Source organism: Cheilinus undulatus, linkage group 19, assembly GCF_018320785.1.
Source record: "Cheilinus undulatus linkage group 19, ASM1832078v1, whole genome shotgun sequence".
NCBI classification, from domain to species: Eukaryota; Metazoa; Chordata; class Actinopteri; order Labriformes; family Labridae; genus Cheilinus; species Cheilinus undulatus.
The window spans coordinates 9511916-9527099 of NC_054883.1; the positions used below are offsets into that span (position 1 = coordinate 9511916).

General features: G+C 39.2%; 1 protein-coding gene across 1 annotated transcript in view; it reads right to left on the bottom strand.

Moving 5' to 3' along the window:
- Positions 1-15184, bottom strand: part of malrd1 (MAM and LDL receptor class A domain containing 1) — a 109663-nt gene that overhangs the window by 69293 nt on the left and 25186 nt on the right. Inside the window, exons 10-15 of the mRNA XM_041814287.1 lie at positions 13072-13517; positions 10158-10245; positions 9018-9197; positions 8742-8898; positions 1940-2096; positions 1743-1853 (exon numbers count right to left, since the gene is read on the bottom strand). Coding sequence (XP_041670221.1) covers positions 1743-1853; positions 1940-2096; positions 8742-8898; positions 9018-9197; positions 10158-10245; positions 13072-13517 — 1139 coding nt within the window. The remainder of the gene's footprint in view (positions 1-1742; positions 1854-1939; positions 2097-8741; positions 8899-9017; positions 9198-10157; positions 10246-13071; positions 13518-15184) is intronic.

The following is a 15184-nucleotide window of genomic DNA, read 5'->3' on the forward strand; positions in this document are numbered from 1 at the left end:
ACCTTTTCCAAAGTGAACTAAGAAGTGCATTTTTTAAGAGCATTTCTCCTTCATTATGGGAAATTGTAACCATGCATGGCAGATGGATAAGCCTGTCTCTGTGTTTCTCACTGGCAAATCCGTCTTGCAAAGCTGCCATCTGAATAGTTTTGGCCTGGTTTGAAAGTGGCAGGACCAATCAGCAACGAGGGGCAGTACTTTTGGGTGCGGCGGAGTCGTGACGTAAGCAAGCAGCAACAAGTGGACCGGTGCAATTATGGTGGAAGAGATTAGCGTGGATGCTGCTAAAGCGCCAGTGTTACAAGAACTTGACCAAATTTCTTCGTATAAAGGAAGAACAAAGAACAGAAGTGCGTTGTTTTCTTTTACAAAAACAACAAAAGTCGTGTGCTGACATGTCTACAGATGGTTTGTGTTATGCAGTTCTCTATGGAGTTTAGTCCTCAGTAGGGGCACAGCTCGATAGCGGCTGCATCACGTGTTTTGTTGCTCTGATTGGCCTGTGAAGATGTGACAGACAGAACGTTCGTCCAATCACCCTCTGAGTTGTTTTTCAAAGGCTCTGCCCTTTTCCAGAGACTGTGTATGAGTGATTTTCCAGATGGATGTGTGAAATAAATCCATGCAGTTTTCTGTTAAAAATATAACTTAGGAATGATCACCTTTAATAATTAATATTGATATTTTTGAGCAAAATATCTACATGTTTTATATTAAAATTATTGCCAGGAATGGTTTGAGTAAAATAAACTGAACACATGATTTTTTTGTCGATAACATGTCAAGCATTTATAGTTGTTTGGTTTTCTGATAATCATAGAAACAGCTACCCATTTTTATTCTGTCTCTCTGCTGCTTCCCAGTAAGAATTAGACTGGATTTCAGCTGTGAAGTTAGTTGGATATGGCTTAGAAATAGGTTTAAGGATTGAAGACTAAATTTCAACCATTTTTAACTGACTAAAATAAAGTTGCAACAAGAATGGGCTGAATTTGACAACCCATTTTATCACTGAAAAGTAATAAAAATGATGATTGTGGTAGAATTGGTCTAAAATGATTTTGCAGTGGTGGATGACATCCTGTCTTGTCGATGCAAAGATACGGTTATAATGTCATTGTTTACATATAAACACTTAAACTGCACTTGACTGCTGTACGATGATATCAAGAAAGTTCAGAGCATTGGAAAGAGATGTGCTATAAAAATCTTACCTGATTAAAAGAGAGGACTGCCCATGCAAAGGTGCTTTAGCTATAAATCTCTGACTACAGAAGCACCCCTGGGTGCTGACATATTTGATTCATGAAAGCATTAGAGTTTGACAGAAATGTTGGTAAATGGTGGAGAGGATCACACTTGGATGCAGGGAATAAGAGCGTGTTTTCTTTGTTGAATACACTGCTCACTTATACATTCATCCATTTAGCTCCTATAAAATGAGACACATTTTGAAAAGCCCTGGTGGTATTCACTAGTGTTGAATGTCTTTTCAGTGCTGGCTGAAGGTGTCTTTCCACACAATTACACACTGAGTTATTTTGTTGGTTTAGATGTTTAGAAAGGCAGCCTTTAAGACATTTCAACCAACACAGATTGTGATAAAAATCTTTGCTGGAGTCTAAAATGACCCTCTGCATGAAGAAAATATCCCATGTAAAAGCTTTTCTAATCAAGAAGGATTTCACTGTGTTGAACCTGATTATATAAGGCGCCTTTAAGTGACATTAAAACTTTCAGACCTGAAAGGTGTTTGATAACCCCAGAAAGACTTCTCCTCGTCTCCATTTGTTGCCTTGGTTACCAGTCTGGGACCAAACCTCCTGAGTGACATTCCCATTCTTCAGCAGCACCTGCAAATACAGATGGATATGAAGCTTTTTCTGCCTGTGCCTGAGTCTCATTATCACGCTAAGCACAGCACGCTCCCTCCTCTTACCTGCAGCGATCCCACTGTGAATCCGCTCATGTGGTACCAGAAGACTAGGGTGCACTGTGGCCCAGTGGAGGAGATGACAGGTGTCTGGAGGTCGGTGGTTTGACCGTAGCCTCCGTTTGAACTGTCAGCGCACATATACCAACCCTCCGGACTGCCTCTGCGGGATGGGGAGACAGACAGCACAGAACAAGATCACAACCATGTACCATCAGCTGAGATGTTGCAACATGATTGGGGCATCATTATTTATTTGTTTAGAGATGACCTTCCATTTCAACATCCCTACAGCAGGTTTCAGGACAATGATATTGTAGAAATACAGAGTCTCTAAACACACAAATATCCTTATTTTTAAAGTTTTACTATCAGGACAACGATTTCTCACTTCTAGAAAAGTCCATCCCCGGTAAAATTGCACCCCAGGTTTCATATTTTAACATCAGACTTGTAAAAGTTTTCATATTAAACCAGGACCACCTTCCATATTGGTTGTGATGTAATAAATCCCACTTATGTCTCAGGTAAACTCAGGTTTAAGGTGAGCTCAGAGAAACCTTCTCCCTTCAACAGACTGAAGTGAAAACAATCTTCTGCTGCCAGATTTCTCACATAAACCTGTCTCCACCCTGAAGGCCAGACATTTAATAAGCAAACATATTTCTGACAGGAAGTTTTTTTTGTCAATCTGAGGACCTTTTTTGGAGGCTGTGAATGTGTTTATTTTTATTTATGACAAGAATATTGCCTTGGGCATAAATCAATAATCATAAACTAAGTATTGAGAGCAAGGCCGCCCATAAGGGGGGATAAAAGGGGAGAGCTTTCTGGGGGCCAGCCAAACTGGGGGCCCATGGAGGTAAAAAAAATCATGGTTAATTGTAAAGTTAAGCTGTGATTACAATGTTTACTTTTAACCTGAATAAGAACTACTCTTCTCCAACCATCAAAAAATATATTTCATTTATTTATGCTGTTCTACAATATAGCCTTTTCCAAAATGTAAACCCCTTACCTTTTCAGTGCAAACAATGAGGATGGGCACATGTAACTAAATGAGTAGGAAAGTAATGTCAGACTTCATTACAAGGTCATATTATAAACAAATGTCAGGATGCATACAGTAGTAGAAACTGAGACAACTTAGATGGAAAAAGAAAGGAATAATGGGGAAAAAGAGACAAAAATGGGTGGAGAGAGGGAAAAATAGGTGAACATAGCAAAAAAAAAAAGCAGAAATGTGTTAAAAGTCTCAAACAAGGGCAAAAAGTGGAAGAAATGGGTGAAAAGTGATAAGAAAGAAGAAGCAAAATCGGGCAAAAAAGTGGCAAAATAACATGCAAAAATGGGCAAAAAGTGGTAGAAATTAGTTTAAACTGGCAAAAAAAGTTACTAAAAAGTGGCAAACCTGATCAAATATGGCCATTAAGTGGCAAAACAATGGGCAAAAAGTGGTAAATAGGGCAAAAAGGAGCAAAAAGTGGTAAGAATAGGCAAATATGCGGAAAAAATGGGCAAAAGTGAGGGGGAAATAAGTTACAAGTGGCAATAATGTTACAAAAAATGGCTAAAAAGGGTAGCAAGTTTAAAAAATTGGCATAAAGGGGTTACAAGTGGCAACAAACAGCAAAAAGTGTCAGATATGAGTGAGAAGTGGCAAAAACGAAGATGCAAAAATGGGCAAAGAGTGAAAAGAGAGAGAAAGCAAAAATTGGCCAACAGTGGCAAAAAAAAAAAAGAAAAAAAAAAAACAATTCATAAAGTGGCAAAAATTTTTCAGAAGTGGTAAAAATGGGCAAAAGGCCACTAGAACATGGCATACCTGGTCAAATACAGTTGAAAAGTGACAAAAAAAGGGACAAAAAGCAGTAAAAAGTGGAAAGAATGGGCAAATATGGTTAAAAGGTGCCCAAAAAAGTTTTGCAAAAAGTTGCAAAAAGATGTTGCACAAATGGGCAAAGTAGCAAAAAAAGGAAATTCAAAAAAGTTATTCTAGAAAAAATGGCAAAAACAGGTAAAAAGGGGCAAAAACGGGCTAAAAGTGGCAATACATTTCCAAAATATGGCTAAAAAGTGTAAAAAAAAAGAGTGGCAAAAATGTGTTAAAATAATCACAAATTGGCATAAACGGGCTACAAGTGGCATACACAGCAAAAAGAGGTGAAAAGTGGCCAAAAAGAAGGGGCAAGGTGGCAAAAGAAGTAGCAAAAATTAGCATAAAGTGTTAAAAAAAATTATGCAAAACAGAGCAAAAGAAGCAGCAAAAAAATGGGTTAAAAGTGGTGAAAAGATGTGACTATAATGAATGGAAAAAAGTGGCGATTGGGTTCAAAAGTAGCATGAAAAAATAATTTCAACACCAGAGACCAACATGAACTGCTAGCCAGGAAAGTAGCACCAATGCTACTGATCCAACACACGTGCATTGATCTCATCAATAAATCACAACTGAGGAGGGCCCTTTCAGTAAGTTTTCCAGGGGCCCAGCCACTTCTGTGGGCACGTCTGATTGAGAGGGTATCGTCTGATAGAAACAAGGGGTCAGTGCATTTTTTCAAGCAGTTTCTTTAATTGTCTAATTTCATTATCCCATTGATACATTTGTGGTGATTTTTTTGAATTTCTGATTCTTTTTGTGTGATTAAAAGAAAACTAATTAACAGGTGTGGCTAAATACTTTTGTCTACTTTGAATTAAAATGAGGCCCTTCTCAGCTTGCCCCCTTTCATGTCCCGACATGAGTGCAGCAGCATGGTATCATGGTTTTGGGTGGAGACACAGGTTAATATTATAATATATTATAATTATATATACATATAATATAGTTAATAATGAATTATATTATACTATTATAATTGTGATGTCACTAGAAGTGAAGATTCTGAACAGACTATCAGATTTCAGACACAGGAGGATACTGAGCAAGGGACTAGGTTGGCTTACTTCACCTGTTCTGGGCTGATAAATGCTCCTCCTAATATATTTTTGTATGATAAACATCTCCACTTTCAAAACTCTTGTCTGTTTCCAAATTCTTAGAGTTGATAAGGACGAGGTAAGACTACAGAATGGAAAACACGATATTGCTCCAACTTTTTTGTCTTGTTGCTGGCATCAAATTTAAAATGGGCATCTAATTTCTTAGAATAATGCATTCCTCTGTTTCCTAATTTGTCGTCTTTTTGTCATTTTAAATAAATATTACATTTTGATGAGTTACAAGTCATTATGCCTGTTATCATTTACATTTCACACAATGTCCCAGCTTTTTAGGAAATGGGCTTGCAATTGCAGTCCCAATGATACCACATTTACTGACACATATTTGTATATATTTGCATATACATCTCTGCTCTCCTATTCATGAGCCAGTGAGACATATACAGCCGCTACAAAACAATCCACCTTAAACAGTGAGATAAGTAGTGCTGTAATTGCCATGCACCACTGTGACCACATCATCTCCAGCCTCTTCTGCCTATGCATTATTAAATCCCCATACGAGGTGTGGCTCCACTCAGGTTAAATAAGGCACAGCTTCCCCTCTTCATTTCACTCATACCTTATCGATCGAGAGCCAGCCAAGGCTTCAGCAGGAGTGGTGGTGGTGGTGGTGGGGCGGGCAGACGGAGAGGTTATGATAGAAGATTGTGTGAGCAGTTCTGGCTGAGAGAAGAAATTACTGAAATGTAGTGGTCAAAGTGCAGCACCATTTCTGCTCGCACTGTTCAGTCAATAAAATATAGATAAGGACAATCAGGTCACTGTATTTAATCCACTATAGCTGGGCCTTACTCCTTTAGCTTAGCTCATATTGAATGGCTTACATTAGCTTTCGATTGACTGAGAAAAGATGTGGCTTATGAGGAGATAAATTTTTAATTACCTCCAGCAAGGAGGTTATGTGATCGGTTGGGTTTGTTCGTTTGTTAGTTAGTTAGTTTGTTTGTTAGCAACATAACTCAAAAAGCTGCGGATGGATTTTGATGAAATTTTCAGGAGATGCCAGGAATGGCATAAGGAAGAACTGACTAGATTTTGGGAGTGATCTGGATCCAGGAATTTCTCAAAGGATTCTGTACTATTGGGAGATAGGGCTTAATGGCGGATGCCTGCACTCTCCGAGTCCTTTGTGTTTTATGTATATTGTATACTGGTTTAAACACTTGAGGCAAAATAAATGTCTCTTATAGTTCAGCTTTAAGCCACAGTGGTGGACAAAAAAAAGCATAAAAGATCGATTTGTGACAACCACAGGTCATATTAAGTCCCATCATCAGCTAGTTCCTCTGTGACATAAGAGCAAAATACTGAGGACTTAAACTCCCACTGATGAAAAAGCATCACTGTGGGTGTGGTGGGTGTCTGTAACTGGTGTAAAGCAAACCAATCACATAAATGTGTGTTAACTCCTCTCCCAGTTTGATGGCTGTAATAAAAGCAACAGAGAGTTAGCGTGGTTACTTTGCAGATTGTTTCTGCTTGGGGCTTTGACTCAGGCTGTGTTAGAATTGATTTACCTGGTTGTCTTGAATGAACACAGCAGCATTTTCTATCTCCATTACAACAGTTTAAAGAACTTTTAAAGGTTCAAAGGTGTGTTTACATTTATTTTTTTATTCTAATTTAAAGTTAATAAGAAGCAGGCTGTGGCTCTGATAGTGGTCAAAGAGACGGCTGTAAACACCATAGCTCTGTACACTCTCTGCTAGGGAAATCTAAGGTATTTTAATGATAAATATATTTTTTCCAAAACCCTTTTTATAACTAAAGTTATTTCTTTTTTGAGAAATTATGCGTTTTTAGTAGTACCTGAATACCTATGAAGCTGAGAAACAAAACTTTTAAAAGCATCTTTTTGTGATGTTATGCTCACTCAAAAGCTTGCCAAGGGCAGTGGTTCCCAACCTGGGGTCCAGGCAACCCAAGAGGGGTTGCCAAAGATGGTGGCCCGGGTTCCTGTCTGCTCTTATGTTGTCAAAATTAGATGTGCATTTATTTATTATTTTTTTTAAATCATAGTAAGAAACATAATGTGCAACAGAGTATCAGGGCCATTCTTATTAAATTCAATGAATAAAAATAAATTCATGTGGAAAATAAACTCCAACTTTGAAAAGTGAATTTTGACAAAATAAATCAAATAATTTCAAGTCATCAAAGCAATAAATTTCCGACATCATAAAGTCATAAAGTTCTGAGAAACCAAACTGAAAACAGTGGTTGGATAGCTCCAGTGTACAGAAATGTCTCTTCTAAGTCCAGATGCTAATGGTTATGTGATGATTCTGGGCTAAAATCAGACGATTTCACTTATCAATCAGTTCCACTCAGAATAATTTTATTAGGCTCTCAACTGCAGAACTAGTGCAAGGAAATCAGCTTCATCAGGTATGATTTTTCTTCCACACAAGCGACTCTTTCTGACTTTATAATCTCAAAACTTTTAAGTTTTGGTTCATGTAGATTACAACTTCTGAAGCACAAGAATTTTAAGTTTCTTTCTCACAAATCTATGACTTTTTACTCCAAAATAACCTGGTCTCATCAATTTTCATGTTTTAGAGTGGCCCAAATGTGCAGTCGTAATCATGGACAGGTTACACATCGATATTTTGCCAAGAGCAAGTGTATACGTATGTACGTCTTAGGACGACCTAGTAGTAGTAAGTGTATGCAGGCCTATTATGTTGGGATTTTGCCAGTGAAAACAATTAAAATTCATGTTTAATTTTCCACATACATCCTGGGGGGTGCTAAGGAAAAGGTTGGGAACAACTGCCTTAGGGTGAGGTTGCAACAGCTAAACATGACTTGAATTATGTTTTTCCTATTAATTTTTGATAACCCAGTGTACCATTACCTCTGCTCTGAATTCTTGCCTTGTCCAGTGGGTGGCAGCACAGTTGTAAGCTTTGGAAGGATTAATGTCGACTTTGTTGAGGCAGTACCAAGGCAGCTAGGAAAGCCATCTGGGGTCCTTAACCTGTGCTCTGTATTAGTTCCCCCTTTTCTGATCTGGACTTCAAGGACTGAACAGCATATTAGTACTTGAGCATAGGTTGCTGAAGAAGCTAATTGCATCACCTTTTATCAATTAATATGTACTGCATCACCTTATAATGCATGTTCTGCATGGATTGTTTTATAACCTAATAAAGTTAGTACAATTATGTTTAGAGTTCAAGCTAATGCTAAGCTAATATGCTAACATTTTATTGCTAGTTGTTTATCTAACTTTGCTGTGTTATGTCTCGAAGGCTGAAGGTTATTTCCCATTGCTAGCGTAATTTTAGCATGCTAATGCTAATGCTAAGTTACTAATGCTAATATATTCCTGCCAGTATTTTTAGTCAGTGGGCAAGTGAGTGGTTATTAAAGGTCAATGCTTGTGCATTGACTCCCTGTTTATGTTGTGTTGTCTAATTACAGAAACCGTTTGTTCATTCAACAATAATTCAAGTGCAGCAGAAAAGTATCCCTGTTCTGTTACTCTCTGACCAGAGTCCACGGCTGATGAAGAGCCACCCGAAGATTTTAGAGTAGTCTATACTATCGTACCTCACTGTCTTCAATAACCTCACAGAGAAAAAGAACAACAGTAATATAAATTACAGGTCATATTGTGTAGCTCTTGTCTAAAGAAAAACAATCTATCTTTTTATTTCTTTAAATTTCCAAATCCTGAAAACTGGAAATGAAAATTCAGGAAACATTTAGGTTTAAAAAATCAGCGTATGTTCCTCTCTGATCAATCAACACATTGATGTCTGAATCAAATTGAGGATATTCCTCCAGCACTCACAGTGTGTGGTCGTTAATAGGACGGTGGTATTGCTCTCCGTCATGAATGCTCTCCCCTTGTTCTGGTGACCAGCGAAATGTGTGACTGGGAACCAGAGTGGTCTCAATACTCTTCCAACCACAAGTGTCACCACCTTCAAAATCACAACGCTCCCTCACTAGAGAGAGAAAAGAGGGGAATGAGGAAAACATGAAGGCAGAATAAATGGAATAAATAAACAATGCTGTGAATAAAAAATGTCTCTAATGCATTCCAAAGAGGATAAAAATATTTTACCGCAGTCTAATTCATCGGAGCCATCAGAACAATCCTCTCTAAAGTCACACACTTTGCTGTTGGAAACACACTCCTCATGTGTCCCACATGCAAACTCCCCGTCGGGGCAGCTGTGGGGCTGGACCGTGGAGGCTGGAGGGGTCACTGTAGGGGTTGTGGTGTTTGGTTTGAGGAGCTCTCCTGGAACCAGGTTTGGTAAAAAAAAAACATGAACCATATCAATTATAAATCAATGACATCACTGAAAAAGGTTTTATTTTCTGTTAGAGCAGTGGTTCTCAACCTTGGGGTTGGGACCCCATTCGGGGTCGTGAGACACTGAGAGGGGGTCTCTAGATACCTGTAATTTAAAAAAAACTACGAAGATTTTTTAAATTGCACTGTTGCCACTTTACATCAATTCTACCAAATTTTAACCCTTTTTCATCACTTTTAAGCACCAATTTTAGCGCATTTTTGCCGTTTAATACCCATTTGTTTCAATTATACACCTTTTCCATCATTTTTTTCTGCCCTTTTTTGTCACTTCTAAACCATTTCTTGCCACTTTCTTCCTCATTATTGCCACTATTAACCACTTTTTGCATCCCTTTCTGTCCATTTTAACCAGTTATCCCAGTTTTGCCAGTTTATATCAACTTTTCCTCCCAGTTCACCAATTCTCCCCCAGTTTTTGCACTTTAAAACCATTTCAGCCACTTTTGAATCCCTTTTACTACTTTTTGTGTCTATTTTTGCTAATTTAATCAATTTTTTCTACCACTTTTATATAATTGTTGCCCCCTTTAACCCATTTATGTTCTTTAAAAATCCCATTTCAACACTTTTTCCACAATTTTTTGCCATTATTAACTAATTTAAGCAATTTTTACCCATTTTAAATGTTTTTAACAAAAGTTATTTTTATTCTAAGAAGGCTATTTATTACTCCATGAGCCCTCAGTTTGGCTGGGTCCCAGAAACCTTCCCCTTTATCCCTCCTTATGGGTGGCCTTGTCTGCACATGATTGTTCTTAAATGTGCATGGTTGTGTTCATCCACCTTCAGGTACAGTGGGGGTCCCCGGTCTTTGGCACCTATATTTAGGGGGTCGCGGGCTGAAAAGGTTGGGAACCCTTGTGTTAGAAGATAATCATTTACCTTCATATGGGACACAGTTCAGGAAGGAAAGGTCATCAATGGCAATATCTCCATGAAAATCATCTCCAACTGTACCTTCAATCAAAATCTGGTGAAAGGAAATCAAAAAGAAAGAGGATATTGGAATTAAAAAATGCGAGACAATTTACCATTTATATTTCATGATAGTTTGAATACTGATTTGAGATGCACCATGTGAGAGTTTCATGTAGGTTTTAAAATGTCATACCAAGAAGCAGAAGTTATTTTACAGCTAGCTGCCTTGAAACAGTTTGATTTCTGGTAACACAGCTGGGCTCATTCCTCTGTGGTTTTAAGAGAAATCAGTGTTTTCTCCCAAGGACAAACGCACATTAGCTGTGGCCACAATGGTCATATTAAATCTTAGTACAAATCCAGAAGGAGCGCATTGGTACAGCTGATGTCAAATCATTATACTCTGTCATTCTGTGGCAGTGTGCCCGCTGTGGGAACAAACTGATCAGCCAGAGTCTGAATTTAATTCATCAGTGTCTCTTTCCTTTTTCACTTTCACCCTTTTTGCAGTCAATTAACATGACAAACAGAGCTCCTGTTTCCAACGCCATGATGGAGAAAAGTCTTTAACTGCCTGTCAAGTTACACTCACTCATGAGAAATGACAACTGAACATCCATTATTAGGGTTCAATGTCAAGTAGTGAAGCTATTAAACAGATCTTTATCAAACAGTGCTGCTGAGCACTCTCATAACAGACTGTTTAACTAATTTAGTATGTTACTTTTTTGATGGTTGTGAACTTTAACTTTGTGCTAAGGTCTACGTGTTTATCCTTGATTACACACCTCAAAAGAATGCAAATGATTCAGAGCAGGATCTGATTCAAAAACAACCTAAAGGGGACAGATTTTACCCCTTTAAGACAAGTTTATATTGGTCCCAGATGTCCCCAAAACATGTCTGTGAAGTTCGATGCTGAAAAACACTCCAGTATTGGACGTTTGTATGTCTAAAAAACTCACTGTTTCAGCCCTGCTCAGAATGAGCCATTTCTGTGTCTGTGTCTTTAAATGTTAATGAGCTGTCTGACTCCACCCCTGGCCCCGCCCCTAACAAAAAATGGATTTGGCTGAATGGATACGGCTCACTTGTGGACAGGCCAGGGGCACATATTTTTACTAGAAAAGCCTGTAAAGTGTATTTCCCATGATACGTGAGCTTTAACATACAACCCCTTTTCCAAAAAAGTTGGGACGCTGTGTTAAATGTAAGTAAAAACAGAATACAATGATTTTCAAATCCCACACTTGGTTCACAATAGAACATAAACAACATATCAGAGGTTGAAACTGAGACGTTTTTCCATTTTTTTTTATATTAGCACATTTCGAATTTGATGGCAGCAACAAATGTAAAAAAAAAAGGGACATTGTGTAGCTTCCCTTCATTCTTTTATAACAGTCTGCAAACATCTGGGAAGTGAGGAGACCACTTGACTTTTGGGAGAGGAATGTTGTTCCATCCTTTTTGATGTATGATTCTAGCTGTTCAACAGTCCTGGGTCTTTTGGTGAAAGGTCTGGACTGCAGGCAGGTCAGTTCAGCGTCCGCACTCTTCTGCTGCAAAGCCATGCCATTGTGATGGATGAGGAATGTGGTTTAGCATTGTCCTGCAAGGCCTTCCCTGAAAGAGACGTTGTCTGGATAAGAGCATATGTTGCTCTAAAACCTCTTTATACTTCTCAGCATTGATAGTTCCTTTCCAGATGTGTAAGCTGCCCACACCATAGGCACTAATGCAACCCCATACCATCAGGGGTGCAGGTATTTGAACAATAACAAGCTAGATGGTCCCTTTTTATTAGTCTGCAGGACACAGCGTCTGTGGTCTCCAACAAGAATTTCAAATTTGGATTCATCTGACCTCAGAACAGTTTTCCATTTTGCCTCAGTCCATTTTAAATGAGCTTTGGCCCAGAGAAGACGACAGTGTTTCTGGATCATGTTCGCTCATGGTTTCTTCTTTGCATGATAAGCTTTTGTGGATGGTACGGCTACCTGTGTAGACAATGATTTCTGGACGTTCCTGAGCCCATGCAGGGATTTCCAGAACATAATTATACCTGTTTTTAATGCAGTGCCACCTGAGGACCTAATGATCACAAGCATTCAGTATTGACCTTTTATCTTGCGCACAGAGATTTCTCTAGATTCTCTGAAACTTAGGATGATGTTATGTACTGTAGAATATTCAGACAGTCGTTCACAGATTGGTGAACCTCTGCCTATCTTTACTTCTGAGAGACTCTCTAAAATACTAATTTTAAACCCAGTCATGTTGCTGACCTGCTGCCAAGTAATCCAAAAGTAGTTGCAATATGCTTCTCCAACTTTTTCATGAAATGGTAAAATTTCTCAGTTTAAACACTGATACACTGCTTATTATCTATTGTTAATAAATATGGGTTCATGATAATGATTGCAAATCATTGTATTCTGTTTTAATTTACATTTCACACAGTGCCCCAACTTTTTTGAAAGTGGGGCTGTATGATGTACCACCTCTTAACCTACTATTTATACAACATATTATCTAGCAGTCTGGGTCACAGGGGAGAGCTGGAGCCAGTCCCAGCTGCTACAGAGCAAGAGGCCTGGACTTGTGGCTAATCAATCACAGAGCTGACATATGGAGACGAATCATCAGGATAACTCACATTCACACATACAGTCAGTTTGGTGCAGTGGCTCTTAATTGGTCAAGGACAAAGATTAACGCAAATTGTACAACTGTGTTGTAGTTTACAGTCATGAAATACCACCACCATCAATTTTTGTAGTTAAAATGATCATCTTGTTGTCATCGTTCGTATTATTCTAAATACAATCTAAAATGTGTCTCTAAAAGACATGCAAGCATGTGCAGCTGCATTTACCTGAAAAGGTCGAGCACTGTTTAGGTAGAGAGTCTTCCTGTGCCATAGGTTTCCCTGGTTGCCATATCGTACCCACACTATGTGGCCCCGGCCTGTAGCAGTGGTCCTGAGGTACACTGTTAAGCAGAACACGTGTGAGCCGAACATGTGGTAATGAAAGCGGAAGACACAGTGTTGGCGGGACCTGGATGGATCCGTGCCACGCTGGTGGGTGGGTTGGAAGACCCTGCTCAGCAGCACAGCCGTATCCTTGAACGCCTGTGGGGCGGAGGACTCAATGTACAGGTAGTGGCCATAGCTGGTGCCCGTTGTGTGGTCCTTCCAGGGCCCTGTGTTGATGGACGGTGTGGGGCCTTGAATGAGGGTCCAGTCAAATACATCTCCTCCGCTCTGCTCCTGTTTCCAGCTGCACAGACCGTGTTCAAAGTTACACTGAAGCTCTGATGCTGAGAAATGACAAGAGAAGAAAATAAAAGTTTAACTACTTTCACGTCATTATTTCATAGAGATACAATGGCAAATGAAATTTCACCAATGGATTCGAAAAATTGCAAACCCTGCACAGAAGTCAAATTATACACTTCCTGTCTAAAGTATTCACCCTTTTCGATGTTTTACCCTTTTACTGTTTTAACAACTCATTCATAGTCAATATAATTCAGCTTTTTGACAAAAAAAAAAACAAAGAAATTATCTTTAATTTCAAAGTAAAAACAGATTTCTACAAAGTAATGTCAATTAAATAGAAATTTGTATATATACTCTACTCTTCTTTGCAAAACTGCTCAAGCTCTGTCAGGTTGCATGGGGATCGGATGTAAATGGTAAATGGACTTTTCTAGTCATCAGCCTACTCAAAGTGCTTTTACACTGCAGGTCACACGTATCCATTTATATCATGCCAAAAGTATCAGTTAATCCCATTCAAATGCATCCATACCCATTTATACGCCACCAACAAAGCAGTGGGAGCAGATTGGGGTTAGGTGTCTTGCCCAGGACAGATTGGCATGTGACTGCAGTAGCAGGGAACTGAACCCACAACCATTTATTTATGAGACAACTGACTTAACGTGCTGGGCCACAGGTGCGTGAACAGCCCTTTTCAGGTCCAGCCACAAATTCTGTATTGGATTGAGGTCTGGGCTTTGACTCGGCCACTCCAGCACATTCACCTTGTTGTCTCTAAACTCTGTGTAGCTTTCTCTGTATGCTTTGGGTCATTGTCCTGCTGGAAAACTAATCTTCTCCAAAGCTCTTGTTCTCCTGCGGACTGAATATGATTGTCCTCCAGGATTGTCCTACATTCACTGCATTCATTTAACCCTCTCCTTTACAAGCCTTCCAGGGCCAGCAACCAAGAAGCATCCCCACAGCATGATGCTGCCGCCACTGTGCTTCACAGTGGGGATTGTGTGTTTGTGGTGATGTGCAGTGTTTGTTGTCCACCAAACATCTTGTCTGATGGCCAAAAAGCTCCATTTTGGTCTCATCAGACCAAAGACCTTTCTTCCACTTGACCATACAGTCTACATGCCTTTTGTCAAAATCTAGTGAAGATTGAACGAGCTTTCCTCAACAGCGCTTTTTTCTAAAGCTTTGACTGGTGAAGAGCCTGGGCAGCAGATGTATGCAGTCTCTCCCATCTCAGCTGCTAGTCATAGGTTTCTTGGTGGTCTCTCTCACTAGTCTCCCTCTTGCATGCTCACTCAATTTGTGAGGATGGCCTGATCTAGGCAGATTTTCTATATTCCTTTCATTTCTTGATGATGGATTTAACTGATTTCCAGGGGTTGTTCAGTGCCTTGGATTTTTTTAGTATGAATCCCCTGACTTCTACTCTTCACTAACCTTTTCTCTGATCTGCTTGGAGTGTTTTTTTGTCTTCACAGTGTAATGGTAGCCATGAATACTGATTAACCAGTGACTGGACGTTCCAGACACAAGTGGCTTTATACTAATCACTACTAATCACTTGAGACACAGTCACTGCACTCAGGTGATCCCTTTTCACTAATTGGTAGACCATTAGCATTAATTGGCTGGACCTGGGGTTGAATTAGGTCAGTCACTTTAAAGGGGGTGAATATTTATGCAGTCACTTATTTAACAT